The sequence below is a fragment of the Dipodomys ordii genome, unplaced genomic scaffold, assembly GCF_000151885.1.
Source record: "Dipodomys ordii isolate 6190 unplaced genomic scaffold, Dord_2.0 Scaffold143, whole genome shotgun sequence".
Lineage (NCBI taxonomy): Eukaryota > Metazoa > Chordata > Mammalia > Rodentia > Heteromyidae > Dipodomys > Dipodomys ordii.
In genome coordinates, this window is record NW_012267359.1 from 3432958 (window position 1) to 3449765 (window position 16808).

Consider the following 16808-nt stretch of genomic DNA (forward strand, 5'->3'; position numbering starts at 1 on the left):
CATCCAGGAGTGGACCTTACAGTTTCCACTGGGGAAACTGAGGCACTGGGCCTTTGGGCTGAATTGGTCCCTGATGAGAAGGTAGTCACCAGAGAGGGCACAGGGCCTCTGGGAAGGGGCCGGGCGGTCTGGCAGCCACCCTCAGAGTTGCATTCTGGCCTTGTGCAAGTCATCTACCAGATTGCAGAAGGGTGGGCCCAAGGAGGGGCCAGCTATGGGCCACACACTGTGCTCATAGGAAGGTCCACACTGCCCCCTGCAGTGTGCAATCTCACCAGCAGCAGTGTGGGGAGGTGATTTATCTGGGCCTGAGAGGCACTTGAGGCTCCGGTGCTCGCATGGTCCTGGGGAGAGGCAGATTTGGAGGCTCAGGTGGGATTCATGGTCCATATTATGAGAGCATCTGTGTCCTCCCTCACTGGCATCCAGATCACCTGCTCAAGGCCGAGCTGTATTCTTTTATTTTCTTTTAATGCAGTCCAGGGCTGAGGCCCTGGGAACAGTGCACATGGCAATGGTTGAGCCTCTGGTGCCAGGATCTTACACACCTTGGCCATGGTGGCCCCCAGGCTCCAGGCTGGCACAGCTGGGCCCCTGGGAGGGAGACTCTGGCTGGCAGGCATGGGGTGGAGGAGGCCTGGGGCTGGAGCTGGTGGAGGCTGGCCATGAGGACTGACCAGGCTGCCAGTCTGTGTAGTGTGGACAGGGATCACTGGCGTCCAGACTCAGGCTTGGTATTTGGCTGGAGGGGGGTAGAAAAGGGAGGGGCTGTGGGGCTGGGGCTGGGGTCAGGGAGCAGAGAGGGGACTGAGGTTGAGGGTCGAGGTCTGTGATCAGGGGCAGCAGGGGCTGAGGTCCAGGGAGGAGGGCTGAGGTCAGGGCGGGGCTACTGGGGGTGGGGGAGGAGTCAGGGCCTGTGTTGAGGCCAGGGTCTGATGTCAGGGGCAGGGGGGTCCTCTCCATGGGGTCCGAAGTAACATAGTGGAGGTGCAGCCACCACCCGCTGCCACTAAGGGCCACACTGTCCCCTGCACTCAGTGCTGCTCACACCTGGAGGCCTTCCTTCCCCTGAGAGCCTCACCTCCTCCCCTGGGCTCTGGGACCCCTGAGTGCCCCTCCTTTGTTCCAGAACAGCTGGAAAATGCCTAGTTCTGGCCAGGCCTAAGCAAGTCAGCCTAAGCAGAATGGCTCAATACCAGGGAGTCCTCTGGCTTGCAGATCCGTAGGCCCTTTGCCCTTCTTAGGTACCCTACCCGCAAAGGGAGAGAGGCCACTGAATGCCCCCCATCCATCTTCCCTGTCCATGCCACACCAAGACATGCCTCCCCTTGTACTAATTTTAATGAAAAGTCTATTTTATCAGACACCAATATGGCTACTCCTGTCTTCTTGCAGGGTGCATTTGCATGGAAGATCCTTTTCATCCCTTCTCTCAGTGTTTGTGCACATGCGTGCATGTGCTTCATAGGTCCAGACAGGTGAGCAATCCACCAGCAGCTGGGCACTTAGGCCTGTCTGCTGCGGAGGGCTGGGGAGACCAACCTCAGCTCTCCAGGGTGGGTGTGAGGCTTCAGAAGGGGTGGGATCCCACAGCTGCTCAGGCTTTTGTCTGTGTTGTTTCAAACAGGCCCAGTCTCCCTACTGCTACCAGGGCTGTGGCAAATGCAGGGTCATAGCACACCTTCAGTATGAGTCTACCAACCGGTGAGGTGGGGGTGAGGAAGGGCTCTGGACTCTGTCTTCTTCGAATGTGGTGCCTCTTCTTGGGTGGGAGGGAGGAGCTTGGGCCAAGTTCAGTGGGTCATCACCAGCTTTGGTCTCCCTTGAGGAGGGGTAGGGGGTGATTCAGGTCTACAGGAGGGTCCTCACTGATCCTGGAATTAGTTGTGCCCGTGAGGCAATCCATCAAGGCAAGGTTCAAGATAAGAAAAGAATTTTTACTTACATTATTTACACCAGAAAAGGAGTTACACTACCTTGTCCTGGGCTAGCTACCCAGAGCCAAGAGCAGCCTCGACCCCCAAACCTCCAAGCCTCCAAGGGCAGCCCAGACCTTTATTAGTTGGTCTGCAACCCTCCGTGTGCAAACCTCCAACCCCAGACCTCCAAAGCTCCAGAGCTCCAAAGGGGAAGGCTTTTTCTCTCTACTCTGCTCTGGTAAAGGCCTCTGCACCAGACTAGTAGTCACCTCTTGCTGTCTTTCTCCCCACTCTCTGTAGTCACCCCCTGACCTGGGAACATGAAGCCTATATATGGCTGCGCCCCTCCCCCACACCAGTGGCTCTGATGGTTTCAAGTGCCCCTCCCCCAAGCTGCCCTCTGTCCAGCCCCTCCTTGATAGCTCCTGACAGGGGCCCAGTGGGGCGGTGAGGTCAGCCTCCCAGCTCCACACCCCCAGCAGCCCAGCCCTTGAGCGGTGACATCAGCATGGGGAGGTCCTTGGCCCCAAGTCTCCAGGTCTGGGTGTTGCCGTGTCTGTCCCTTGCTGTGCTGTCGGGGTCCTGTACTAACCCGTGCGACCCCGATAATCAGAGGGGTCCAAGAGTCAGCATGGCCCTGTGGCCTGATGGAGAGGGCGGGGCATCAAGAGGCGGCCCTTAGCGCTCTCCACACCCCGCCACTGGACAGAACAGGGCTTTGAGAGGCGTGCCTCCGGAGGGGCGTGCCACGCCGCCGAAAGAGGGCGTGGCGTGCCGCTGAAGAGGGCGTGGCATGTCACTGGAGGGGTGGGACGTCCAGCTCCACATGGAGAGCTGTCAGAAAGTGATTGGGCAGAGGGCAGCTTGGGGGAGGAGCATGAATGGCAGTTGGAAAACCGTTAGGAAAAAAAACGTTAGGGAGAAAACAGTGTGGAGGAAGGAGAGGAGGGAGAGCCGGCAGGAGGGGAAGCCTGCCGGAGCAGAGCAGGGCAGGCCTGTGGAGGGCGGAGAGGCCTGCAGTGGAGGAGGAAGGGAAGAAAGGGAAAAGCCTTCCCCTTTGGGGGTTTGGAGCTTTGGAGGCCAGAGGTTTGGAGGTTTGCAGACCATCTAATAAAGGTCAAGGGGTCAGGACTGCCTATTGGAGGTTGGAGGTTGGAGGTCGAGGCTGCTCTTGGCTCTGGGTATCTAGCCCAGGACAAGACCCCTTTCTGGTGTAAATAGGGTAAATAAACATCTTATGTTCACCTCTCACTGGGCCTCGATGGACTGTCTCGCTCTCCAGAGGTCATAAGTGTCCAGCACTGCATGGGTTTTCTGCGTCTGGATGCTGCAGTCCCATTGGAGTTCCAGGCAGCTACTGGGCCACGTTCACAGCTCAGCCCTGCTGCCAGCAAGGGACAGGGGGATGGAGGAGGGTCTGCGGTTTTCCATCCTTCTGTGTACAAGGTATGCGTTCTCTCCGTTCCTGTGATTCTATGCTTGTCCATATCTTCGTTGTTGTTGATCTCTTGGGGAGAAGTGTGTATTAGCACCCCAAGTCTCTTTTTGGTGAGAGAGCTAGGGTGATTCCCTATTGTTCACTGTCATCCTCTTCCCCATTCCCTCTTCCTAAAGGCCTCAGAGCTGCTTACCTTGGGGCTCTGTATGTTGTCCTAGGGGAAAGAGAGAGAGAGAATGAGAGAATATTGAGGTGTAACAAGACAGCATGGATGGCAAGGGACGCCAGAGGGGGGGCAGCTGCCAGGTGAAGGCCAGAGTCACATGGGGCAGATGAGGTGAAGAATAGGAGAGGGGAAAGGACTGAAAGGGAGGGGCAGTGTGCATATGTAGAGAGGGGTGTGTGCAGAAGAATGAAGGGCCAGGAGTAGAAATGGGGAAGTGCCCGAGCCTGCCAGCAACGAAAGGGAATTCTGAATTAGGGGGCGGGGACGAGAAAAATAAAGACATAGGACAAAGGATGGGGTCGGGAGGTCTGCAGCTCAAGACTGCAGCACCATTTATTTTTAACTTTCCCTAATATATACTATTAGAAGTCAAGAGGTAACATAAGGTTACAATAGTCCAGAAAAACAAGGAAAATTTCAGTAAAAACAGAGTGCAGTAAAAACAAGACAAGGTCAACTGGTAGAAAGTAAAACAAACTCTGCAGACATAGCAAAGCAATCCCGGGCACCTGGTGTTTTTTAAGTAAGCCAGCTCCTTGTATGTGCCTTCAAGTGAGCACAGGGGTCAAGATGACTTTAGAGCTTTACTGTCGGCTCCCAACAGGGAAGGAGTGGTATAAGACTTACTTTTATAGCCAATATTTTCATATTTCTCTTCAGTGTCTTGGGAGACTTCCCTGCAGGGGCACAGGAGGATGGGAAGGATATCAGAGGCTAGTCATGAGTGAGTTCAGTCATATGAGAGGGGCTGATTCCATTTGAGGGGGTGTCTGCCACCTGCCCTGACACACTCATTGCGAACCCAATGGTGTTCAGAACGAGGCTGCCTGAAAGGTGAATGAGGGGAAGCCCTTGGCAGCATGGCCATGAACTTGGCCCTCAGCACTACTGGAAACTGCTTTGTGGCAGTGTGTGGGGACACTGGAGAAATGTGAGGTGCCAACCCTGCTTGTGTCTGAATGCATTGCCCTGCCAAAAGTGGGAGAAAATACACACACACACACACACACACACACACACACACACACTACTTAGTTTTAGGGCCTTTGATCAAGTAGGCAGGGTGGGTCTCTGGAAGGAGACTGGAAGAAGGGCTTCCTGCCAAAGAAGGCACAGGGCAGGGAGAGGAAGGATGGAGGGAGGCTTTGAGTAGGAAACGTGTGACATTTGTGTGTGTGTGTGTGTGTGTGTGTGTGTGTGTGTGTGTACGTATTAGGGATTAAGTTTAGGACCTATGTCCTTGCTTGCCTTTTTCATATTTCCAAGTTGCTGGGACTAAATATGTGACTTGCTCTTCCAGTTGAAACGAAACCATGTTAGCCACACCTGAACTTGCAGCTTTTGGCTTTTGGATGGTTAATTGAATGTGGATGCTGCTGGCTCACACCTGTAATCCTAGGTGTTTAGGAGGCTGAGATATGAGGATCGAAGTTCAAAGCTAACATAGGCAGGAAAGTTTGTGAAACTCTTATCTCCAATGAATCACCAAAAAACTGGAAGTAGTACTGTGGCTCAAGTGGTAGAGCACTAACCTTCAGCAAAAGAGTTTGGGGACAGGGCTGGGAATATGGTTTAGTGGTAGAGTGCTTGCCTAGCATGCATGAAATCCTGGATTCGATTCCTCAATACCACATAAACAGAAATCAGAAGTGGTACTGTGGCTCAAGTGATAGTGTGTTAACCTTGAGCAAAAGAAGCTCAGGTACTGTACCCAGGTTTTGAGTTCAATACCCAGGACTGGCAAAAAAAAAAAAAGAGTATAGGCACAATGCCTAGGCCCTGAGTTCAAGCTCCACCACTGATCCCCCAAAAAGTCTCTTCAATTCATGATCCTCAGCTAATAAGAAAAGGCAAGAGGAAAGGAAGGAGAGATGAGAGGGTAGAAAAAAAAAAAGAGAGATGGAGGAGCTGGAGCAGAAGATGCCTAGGGGCCATGGCACGTTCACCAGGGGAAAGGATATGGGACAGAAAAAGAAAAGTATAGGAGAGAATGATTGGGCTGGGGATGTGGCTGAAGTGTTAGAGCATCTGACTATCAAGCTCAGCTCCCTGAGTTTAATCCCCAGGTACAGCCTCGACTCTAAAAAGACAAGAGAGTAAGATACACAAAGGAAGATGATTAAGGCTGAGAGGAAAACAGATAAACAGAAACTCAGAGACTGGGAGGACGGCAGGAAAGAGGAACCAAAGAGAGCCACTTGCTGGTAAAGAAGAGACTGAAACTCGATGTTGGTCTCATTGTTAGGGGATGGAGCCTGCAGGGTGAGGAGACTGGAGCAGTAGGGTACAAGGCTGGACACTGAATAGGTGAGTCATGAGCCTCTGAGAAAGGCCCCTGTGTGTTTCTTTTTTCTTTTCCTTTTTTAAATTTAGTTACTTGGCTAACAATAAATGCAATTTCATGAACTTATTATTTGCCATATATTTACAGATTCTTATCCATTTTCCTTAAAAGACCTATAAACCTCAGCAAGAAACAATTCTACATGAAAATGTCCAAAGCAAATGTAAAATACTTTTCAGTAATCTACAACTGCTAATGTTATTTTTCGTTCTTATATTACATCATTGAATAGGTAGCAAAGATTTTCCTCATAAAAGAGAAGTAGGAGATATCTGTGTGCTGTAAACAGAGCACAGTGAAAAACAATCTTTTTCAAAATGCTTTGGTCATTTTTATGGGCTTCATTGTGGGTTGCTAATATGCCCCTATTTTTGTTTTTCTATCCTTATTTTGCTTTTTTACATGATCTTTAATTAGTCAAACAAAGGGATTTCAGTTCAACATGTCAGTTTTTGAACACAATGCATCTTGACCAATATGTTCTCTCTCTCTCTCTCTCTCTCTCTCTCTCTCTCTATATATATATATATATATATATATATATATATATATATCTTTTTCCTACTCTGGGCTTGAACTCAGGGCCTAGGCCCTGTCCCTGAGCTTTTCTGCTTAAGGCTTGTTCTCTACCACTTGAACCATAGCTCCACTCCCAGCTTGGTGGTTATTTGGCAAAAAGTGTGTCAGGGTCTTTTCTAACCCAGGCTCTCTTCAAACCATGATCCTCAGATCTCAACCTTCTGAATAGTTAGAATTACAGGCCATGAGGCATGGGTGCTCAGATAAAATCTCTCTCTTATTAGTGCATGTGAATTGTACAAAGTAATAGGTTGCACTGTGATATTTTCCTATTTGTTCTTATAGGGAAACTTGTAAAGAAACCCCCCAAACCAGCACCTCTGTCTCACTCACCCTGCCTCCTTGGGAGGACAAATACTCACCCTGCTGGGGATTGTAGTTGTTTGGCCTGTAGAAGAAGCAACATGATGTCAGTATGACTTCCTTGTGATTCTCTGTCACTTTCTTAATTCTGTCCTATGTTCAGACCAGCCTTGAGGGAAATGGAGGAATGGAGATGCTCTGCCCCAGCCAGTCAGGGCAGTAAGTGAGGCTAGCCATACTTGTCCTCTTGTCCTCTACTGCAAGTCCTAAGACAAGCCCTTCTGGGGCCATCCATCACCTTTTCATCCTTGTCTCCCTACCCTCTTTTTTGTTGGTCTTAGGGCTTAAACTCAGGGTCTGGACATTGTCCCGTCTGGTTGCTCAAGGCTAGTGCTCTACCACTGTGAGGCATAGCTCCACTTCCAGTTTTCTGGTGGGTAACTGGAGATAAGAGTCTTGGGGACTTTCTTGCCCAGCCTGGCTTTCAACCTCAGATCTGAGCCTCGTGAATAGCTAGAATTACAGTCATGCGCTACTACCCCAGGCCCAGCCCTTTCCCTTTCTCTCTTAATTTCTCCCCTACTTGACCTCCCTTCTCAGCTTTACCCTCCACTTTCCTCCTTTTCCTTTCTCTGCACTCACCCCATCTGTTTCCACGCCCTCACCCAACATGGCTTTCCTTCTGAATATTGGCTATTTCTAGTCCCAGAGATTGAATTCATGGTTGGAATCCTGTTCAGATTTCTGCTGCTTTCCTGGGCCATTTCTCACCCCTCAGCTGTTCTTCTTCTTTCCTTATTAGGAGTCTTGGCACCTTCTATTCTTTTTCTTTTTGTTTCTGTCAGTGTTGGGGCTTGAACTCAGTGCCTAGGTGCCTAAACTGTTTTATTTTGTTTTGTTTTTGTCAGGAATGGGGCTTGAATCTGGGCCCAAGCGCTGTCCTGAACTCTTCAGCTCAAGGTGATCGCACTACTACTTGAGCCACAGAGCCACTTCTGGTTTTCTGGTGGTTTATTGGAGATAAGAGTCTCATAGACTTTCCTTCTTGGGCTGGCTTTGAACCATGATCCTTAGATCTCAGCCTCCTGAGTAGCTACGATTACAGGCGAGAGCCACAGGTGCCCCGCTGCCTGAACTGTTTTGCTGAAGCCTAGTGTGCTACCACTTTTAGCCTCAGTTCAGTTTTCTGATGGGTAACTGGAGAGAAGAGTCTCACGGACTTTCCTTCCCAAGCTGGCTTTGAACCAGGTCTCAGACTCCTGAGTAGCTAGAATTATAAGTGTGAGCCACAATGCCCAGCATGCACGCTTCTAGAAGACCACTTATTTGGCTGTACTTGACAGTTTACTTCAGGATGTGCTGTGTTCCAGCCAACCATCCATTTGTCTGTCTTTGTGCGAGTACTGTGTTGTTTTGCTCAGTGTAGCTTTGAGAACTTTTTATGAACTCAAGCAGTACAAGTCCTCCATAATTGGCTATGAATTTCAGAAGATGAATTATTCATTTTTGATTTTTTTGAATTATTCATTTTTGAAAAAAGAGTCATTGTGCAAAAAGATTAAGTATGATGCCCATGCCCTGAGTTCAAGCCCCATGATCAGATTTCATTTCAGACTTTGATCTGAGTTGCATTAAATCTGTAGCTTGGGGGCTGGGAAGGTGGCTCAGTGGTAGAGAGCTTGCCTTGATTGCAAGAGGCCCTGGGTTCAATTTCTTAGCACCACATAAGCAGAAAAAGCCAGTAGTGGCGCTGTGGCTCAAGTGGTAGAGTGCTAGCCTTGAGCTGAATTGCTGAGGGACAGCACCCAGGCCTAGAGTTCAGGCCCCATGACTGACCAAAAAAAAAAATCTGTAGATTGCTTTGAATAGTGCATACATCTTGTTTTATTCTTCTAGTCAACAATATGAAATTTTTCCATTTTTTTGTGTCTTTAATTTCTTTCAATATTGTTTATGTCTTGGTATTAGTGGGTAAATCCTTCATTTTCTTTGTTTCTGTAAGATCTGCTCCTGGAAGGTGGGCAGACTCCCCCCTCCTCTCGGCTAAGTCTCTACCCAATACCTGTGTCACCTAGGTAACTGGCATACCTGGAGGTCACCTTCTTGGCTGCCCCCAGTCATGCTTCCCATTGGACCAAGGGAGGATCCCAGGCCTCCAGGCCACATATGCATCTAGTGTGGCAACACCTTCCCTCACCTGGCTGCACCTTCTCCCCTCTCCTTCCCTACTTAAACCCAGGTCAGACCTCAGCCTGCCCCTTTGGCCATATGGTCTCCATCTGGCATGGTGGGGGCAAGCAGCTCATTAAAATAAACTTCTCTACCTGCCTGAATAACTCCTGGTGTTCTCCTTACTATCTACCTAATTAAACCTAACATATTTAAATACCTAACATAAATGGTGCCATCTGAACTCAGGAAGGGTTTAAAGTCAGGATAGGCAGGATTCCTCTCCGTTTGTTTTGTTTTGTTTCTCTCTTTTTCTAGTTTTTCTCTGAGGACTATCCCCAGTTCTGACAGCCCTTTTCCCTCCAACTAAACTGTTGTGAGATGCCACGCTAGGCTTTTCACCAGTACCATTGCTGGCCTCCACATCTACGCTACACCATTTCTCTACTCTGGTGAGTGAACTACTCTACAAGTTCTCTGGTTTTCTGTTTGACTAGATGTGACACCACACCAGAAATCTCCTGGGCCTTTAGCTGAAAGGCCTGTCACCTCCCCAGCTGAGGACACTTGGTTTTGGGGGGTTTGACCATTTCTGCCTAGGGGGCGCTAGAGGATGTAGGATGCTCCTTCCATCCAGTAAGCTCTCCTTCACTCACCAGACTGACTCCCTCCAGTGCTTTTAATGGCATGCTGCAAGTCATGCCCTAGCCGGGACACTGAGTTGGAATGCCTCTTGCAATTGCAATGAGGCCTGGTCAAAATATTTTTGCCACTGCAACGGTAATGGTCAGAAATCTTTTTACTTTCAGGCTCTACTTTGCTCTTTCCCTCTTAATTTTCTTTTTCTTTCTTTCTTTCTCTCTCTCTCTCTCTCTTTTTCTCTCTCTCTCTCTTTCTTTCTTTCCTCTTTTGGCTTGGGCATGCAAAAGTGCAATGCAGGCTGGGTCCCAGGGACCGTCTTCTCCATTCTCTCTCTAAGGCTAGTCATTGTAGGTTTGAGACCATATCTAACATCAAAAGAAAAGTAACTGCTTAGAAATTTGGCCTTAATACTAATTGGATAATTGCAATCACTGGCCTAAATACAGTACTTTCTCTTTTCCTCTCTTCCTCTTCCTCTCTCTCTCCATCTATTGTCTGTCTGTCTGCTTGCTTGTGCTTACTTTATAAAACTCCAAGTCATACCATCCTGATAATGTGCCTTGCCAACAAAGTTGCCTCTTTTCACAGATCCTGGAAACTGAGGCCCAACCAGCTAATGTGCTTTATTAGCAAAGATGTCTAAACTTATTCTGTTGTCAAAAACGTTGGCTGTTGTGTTTTGCCTTGTATTTTGTTTGGCAACGCCTCTTCTGGCACTGACCATGTGGTTTTAAAATATTGGGCAAAATAATGTCATCTTACTGCTGGAATTCCAAGAGTCTATGGCTGTTATTCATGTTTGCATGCTGTAAAACTTATGTATACGGTGTGTGTGGTGTTTGTGGATGTGCGCGCATGCGGGCGTGTGCCTACATGTATTTATGGCTGTGTCTGAGAAAACTTGTTATCTGGCATTGTAATCAAGTTATTTGGCTTAGCAACATAAGTTTCTTGAAGACTTAGTTTTTTTTTTTATTTCAAATCTCCCCACTATTCAAGGTTTCTTTTTCTCTGTGTAACTTAATTTGGTCTCAATGTGTATAATTTAATTTGATCTCAATGTAAGTTGAAAAAGCCAAGGATAGCACCCAGGCCCATTCACCAGTCTGTAGAAATTTGCAGGTAACACAGAAGGAGGAGTGACAGTCCATCCAAGGGATGCAGCCTACCCCACATTCAATCCATCTCTTCCAACCTGGAAGATGGCCTCCCTTACTCCCACCTAGACCATGCTGACTACTTTTTTTTTGGGGGGGGGGACAGTGCAGTCGTGAGGCCTGAACTCTGGGCCTGAGTGCTGTCCCTCAGCTCTTTAGCTCAAGGCTAGCGCTCTACCACTTGAGCCACAGTGCCACTTCCGGCTTTTTTCTTTTTGCTTATGTGGTGCTAAGGAATCGAACCCAGGGCCTCATGCATGCAAGGCAAGTGCTCTACCACTGAGCCACCTTCCCAGCCCAATCCTCACTACTTCTAATGTGATAAAAAGTAGACTGGACTGCTGCCTGACTTCTTCACATGCAGCTGATTCCTGGTGGAAGACTGCTTTGGATTTGCAAAAGCTACTACTCTTGTGTGATGTTCTTTCTACAACTTGGTTAACTTAGGCATCATTAGGGTCACCAGAAAACAAAGGTGCAGGTAAGCGCTACTCACTTCTATTTGATCTCCTTGTTGCTTTAATTGGAAATAATAAAGGGTTTTTTTGTGGCAAAGATTGCAGTTCAAAGCCAGCCCGGGCAGAAAAATCTCTGAGACTCCATCTCCCAGTGAACCAGCAAAAAGGCAGGCTGGAAGCATGGCTCAAGAGACTCATTTCTAATTAACCAGCTAGATGCTGGAAATGGCACTGTGACTCAAAATGGTAGAGAGCTAGCCTCAAGCAGAAGTGCTTAGGGACAGTGCCCAGGCCTTGAGTTCAAAGCCTGTGAATGCCAACTGGGACAAGCTATCCCAGCCATGAACGCTGAGGGGACCCCACCACCACCTGCAAGGATGAAGTCAGTCCTGACAACGAAAATCCATGGAGAGGAGCAAGAGGAAATAACATTCTAATTGGAGTCACTTTATACTCGCCCTTTCAAATTAATCAGAACTGGGAGATAAAGAGAAATAGTTCCTTGTCCCCCTAATGTCCAAACCTGTCTACCTTCTAACTGGACAGGAACTTACATTCTTTCCTTTGTTACCTGACAGTTTAGGGATTTTTTTCCCCTAAGTGTTTTTATTTTATTGGCTGTTGCTATTATAGATGAAATGACAATCTTGACTTTTTTCTTATACGCCATATAAGGGCTCTTCCTGGTCCTAGCCATTTCCCTCCATCCTTTGCGCTGCTGCAGCCTGGCTGCCCTCACACACAGCTGCTCTCCCTGCAGGGGCGCACTGTGACTGCTCACTGTGCCCCTGGGATCTGATGTTGTTGACTTTGATTTACAAGACCCCCTTCTCTCATGTCCCCTTTCCTCTCTTTGAGTATCTTCTTCCTTACTCCCAGCTCTTTCCTGGCTTGTTGTTTTTATTATTCCTTCAGAGATTTTGTCTTCTGCTAAGCAGTCCTCTCTGACTCCTTTTCTATCCAGTGACATTGTTTAGCACTACTACAGCTCTCCCAAAAAACAATGAGCATCAACACTTCGGAGTGCAAAATTCCTTGAAAAGTAGGCTCTGTTCTTGTTTTGATTTGCCAAATTCAAGCCAGGCCCTTCAGTGTGTGCACTGGTTCAGTCCTTGCTGAATTGAGACAACTTCCTGTCCCTTCTGATTTGTTGTACCTTTCCCAGGGCTGGCTGTCTCTTCTCCAGCAATCAAAAGGTGAAGATGGATGACTCAGGACTAAGTCATGAGAGAAGACCTGGCAAACCCTGACATCATGTTCTATTGTTGGTTTGCACAGACTCACTTGAGGAGGCTTAAATAAAATGTAGATTTCTAGTTAGGACACCAGATATTATCCTGGCACTGAGGATTCAAGGCCAGCCTGGCCTATATTGTGAGACCTTGTCTCAAAACAAAATCACAGAAAGCAGTATCCCTAAGCACAGGCCTCACAGACTGATGGTTTGAGGAAAGCCCAGGAGGTAGCTGCTTTTTTTATTTTTGTGGTGCCAGTTGTAGGGCTTGAACTCAGAGCCTAGGCGCTGTCCCTGTGCTTTTATTGCTTAAGGTTAGTGCACTACCACTTGAAAAACAGTACCACTTCCACCATTTTTTGGTAGTTAATTGAAGATAAGAGTCTCATTGGGTTTTCTGCCTGGGCTGGCTGGAACTTTGATCCTGAGATCTCAGCCTCCTGAGTAGCTGGGATGATAGGCGTGAACCACAGTCACCCTGCAGTTATCTGCATTTTTTAAATCGGTTGTGGGGCTTGAACTCTGGACCTGGGTGCTATCCTTCAGCTCTTCAGCTCAAGGACAGTTAAGAGTTTTGTTGACTTTCCTGCCCAGGGTGGCTTTGAACCTAGATCCTCAGATCTCAGCCTCCTGAGTAGTGAGGATTACAGGCATGAGCTGCCAACACCTGGAGGTATCTGCATTTTTATAAAGCATCTTAAGTGTTTACAATGGAAGAGTGTCCCCAAGGAAGCATGACGAGAGGCCAGCTCTGGACACTTACCTTTCTCCATCTGAGGAAGGCCATCAGTCCTAGCACTCCAATTTTGAATGTAGCAGTGAACATCACAACCCCAACAAAGGCTCCCAGACTCAGGGGCTGAGACTCTGAGACTGTGAAGCCAGCTGAGGTAACTTCAGAGGCTACACTGGTGCTTCTCTCAGTGATGGTCTTGATGGCTGGGGAAAAATCAGAAGGCAGCAGATGTAGAGTGGGACTATGTGAGTGACATGTCAGATCTTGTTTCTTTGTTTTGTTTTTGTTTTTGTTGGTCATGGAGCTTGAACTCTGGGCCTGGGCGCTGTCCCTGAGCTCTTCAGCTCAAGGTGAGCGCTCTACCATTTGAGCCACAGCACCACTTCCAGTTTCCCAGTGGTTAATTAGAGGTGAGTCTCAGAGACTTTTGTGTATGGATTGGCTTTGAACCCCAATCCTCAGAGCTCAGCCTCTTGAGTAGCTAGGATTACAGGTGTGAGCCACCAGTGCCTGGCTCAGATCTTGTCTTATTCAGAGGAAAACAGAGATGAGAGCATTTCTCAGAGATCCATTCAGAGAGGAAGAGGGGGGAGCTTAGAATCCAGATGAACAGGGCTGGGGTAAAGGGATGCTGCCTAAGCAAGTTCCAGGCCTAGAGTTCAACCCAGTATCTCCAAAATAAACACAAGTTTAAATCCTGACTCTGTATCATTTTTCAATAGTGAATAAAAAGTCACTTCACTACTGATAAATAAATCACAGGAATAGAACATTATTTTTTGACATAAATCTATGGAACATAAAACATATTATTTAACTGTCTTGCAAGGGTGAATTTTGGTGGCACTGAGTACACTCATGTTGCTGTGTAGCCATTACTGACTCTCCAATGCTGAAACTTTCTCTGTACCCACTAAACTACTCCTTTTGTTCATGCTTATTAGAAATTAATTATTAAAAAAACAAAAACTGAGTGCTGGTAGCTCATGCCTGTAATCCTAGCTATCTAGAAGGCTGAAATTTGAGGATCATAGTCTGTGGCCAACCTGGGAAGGAAAGTCTGTGAGACTCTTATCACCAGTTAACCAGGAAAAAGCTGAAAGTGTGCTTGTGTCTCTGGTGGTAGAGCAGCAGCCTGAAGAGAAAAAGCTAAGGGACAGGCCCTGAGTTCAAGCCACAGGACTGGCGCACAAAAAAAAAGGAAAAAGGAAATAGATAAATAAATTACCTGTAACAAAACACTACTCTGTGCCCCATAATTATGCATACATAACTGTTGATTAGAAATAAGATGAAAGGCTAAAAAGAATTAATAAAGGCATAACTCATTGGAGAACTAAGAAATTTTTTGAAAATATGCTTTTCTTGTTGTTATTAAGGGGCTGCCATTTCATAAGGCAGTTCTGAGTACAGTTCCTTTTGGACAGTGTCACCTCTTCCCTCACATTCCCTGTTTCCCCCTCCTAGCCCTGCTCACAAGTTGCATAGTTCAATTTCCACACAGTGTCTACTGAATACCATGAGTATACATTTGAATACCATGAATACAGTTGGAGATCTAGAGGATTTTTAAATTACTTAAATATAGAATTTATATAATAACATTCCATTTAGAAAATAAAACCTAGAGTTGGGAATGTGGCTCAGTGGTAGACATGCAAAAATCCCTGGGTTTGATCCACAACATTGAAAAAAAAACTGTATATGAGTACTGTATTTAAATAAATGAATGACTATAATACATAATAAAACGAAAACCAGAGTGATACTGATTTATTAAAAATCCTGGAATATGACTAAAGAATAGTTTAAATTCATAGTCTTTGAACTTCAGCCCTCAGATCTCAGCCTCCTGAGTAGGAAGGCTGAAAGATATGAGCCAGTGGCAATAGCCTAGTTAAATATTTGCGCTCTCTCTGTCTCTCTCTCTGTCTCTATCTCTGTCTCCCTGTCTCTCTCTTTGTGTGTGTGTGTGTGTGTGTGTGTGTGTGTGTGTGTGGCCTTGCAATCTCACTTGCATTTTTGCTCAGGGCTAGTGGTCTATCACTTGAACAATACTCTCCTAGTTTTCCACTGCTTAATTGACGACATGATTCTTCTGACCAAAACATTGCTCTCTGTACAGAATGAACTGCCTACTGTTGTTGTAGCATGCTGGTGTAAGAGAGTGAGGGTAATTAATGTATGCACAGTGCTAGGCCAGTGGGGTTCACCCTGCAAGTGCACCAGCAGTACAAACAAGTGCAGCATGGGCGTTAAGAGACACTGTGATGAGAAGAGCATGTGGGCTTGTGTGGGAGAATGGGGCTGGTGAGGGGTGGGAGAAGAGAAGAATGGAAGGGAGAGGAAGCCCTGGACAGAGAGGGGTGAGAGAGGTGTTTTGGGGAGGGAAGGGGGAGATTGAAGGTAAGGGTGCAGGAGATGGTGTGGGGTTACAGCAGGCCTAGAAAACAAGGAGACCATCCATCAGACACTTGCTGTGCATTCTGGGCTGAGCTCAGGGCTGTGGGAAGAGCAAGACTGGATGCAGATACCACAAAAGGAAGGCAGGACAGGTCATAGGGAAGTCAAATTAACAAGAAAGTTAGGAAACAGGCAGGCCTGGAGTGCTAGTGTTAAGTTAGAACTTGGACAGTTGTGGCAGGCCTGAGGCCCAGAGCATGGGATTGGGAGGAACCTCAGAGGCCACTGGGAGGCAAAGAGGAGGGGAAGCAGCATCTGTTTGGGGATGGTAATTGGTAAAAAGAAATAAGGAGTGACAATGGCAGGGCCCTGAGAAGAGGTCAGAGGTCAGGGAGAAGAAAGAAGATTTGAAGTGTGAGGACTGAGGGGATGTGGAGCTGGGGAAGGGGGCTCACCTTCAGTGATGGTGAGGTTGGTCCCTTCGGTGGACTGCCACTGCTGCTCACCCATTTCCTTTGTCTTCAGATGGATGCGGCAGAAGTACGTGGTCTCGTCCTCCTTCCGAAGGTTCAAAATGGACAGGGAGCCTGAGGTCCTGTCCTTTGTGAAGTTCAGGACCAGCCGGTCCTTGAAATGCTTATGGATGAAAGGTGGGGTCGTGTTGTAGATGAACTCCCCGTAGAACCACACCCATCTCCAAAACAGCTTCACCTCGGGATCCCGGGCCAACTTCCAGGGATGGAAGAAGCTGAAGGGGATTTCGATGGAGCCTCCCACAATGGCAGAGAGGTGTTTCGGCTGCTTCATCCCAAAGTTTCCGTCTGTGAGGAAGGGGAAGGAATGTGAAGCAAGGCCCTGCCAGAGGGGAGGCAGAGACGAACCCCAGATGCTCCTGCCCCTGCATTCCCAGGGTTTGGTGGGACAGATGGCAGGGTTGACCCTCTCCAGGCTTGGGAGAGGAAAGTGGGTGAAGGGTTGGTCCTGGCCACCTCCTCCCACACAGCCCTCTGCACATGCCCAGCCCCCAGGCTCCCCGTGGCTTGATGGTTGTGGCCACTCACCAGCTGTCAGGACTCCTGCAGGCAGTAGCAGCAGTGCCACCAGTACCCACCTCATGGCTGGTCTCCTCTGGGGAGGAGGCCTGCTGAGTGCCACAGCCGGAAAGGAGGCCCTGACAGAGCCCTGGGGGCTTGCACAAGT

The 16808-nt window shown here is 48.0% G+C and overlaps 1 protein-coding gene across 1 annotated transcript; it reads right to left on the minus strand.

The window, feature by feature from the left end:
• Window positions 1-141: 141 nt before the first annotated feature.
• LOC105997326 (paired immunoglobulin-like type 2 receptor beta-2) lies at window positions 142-16724 on the minus strand. Its single transcript, XM_013031720.1, has 8 exons — window positions 16670-16724; window positions 16064-16429; window positions 13233-13408; window positions 6869-6894; window positions 4211-4260; window positions 3812-3829; window positions 3551-3571; window positions 142-344 (listed from the first exon to the last, which is right to left on the minus strand). The coding sequence occupies exons 1-8, from the start codon at window positions 16722-16724 to the stop codon at window positions 142-144; spliced, it is 915 nt and encodes a 304-aa protein (XP_012887174.1).
• Window positions 16725-16808: the final 84 nt, after the last annotated feature.

Coding starts and splice junctions, on each gene's coding strand:
- LOC105997326 (XM_013031720.1), bottom strand. CDS start 16,724: ATGAGGTGGGTACTGGTGGCACTGCTGCTACTGCCTGCAGGAGTCCTG. Junction 6,895..13,232: donor CCTTCCTCAGATGGAGAAAG/GTAAGTGTCCAG, acceptor CTTCTTCTACAG/GCCAAACAACTACAATCCCC. Junction 4,261..6,868: donor CAACTACAATCCCCAGCAGG/GTGAGTATTTGT, acceptor GTGCCCCTGCAG/GGAAGTCTCCCAAGACACTG.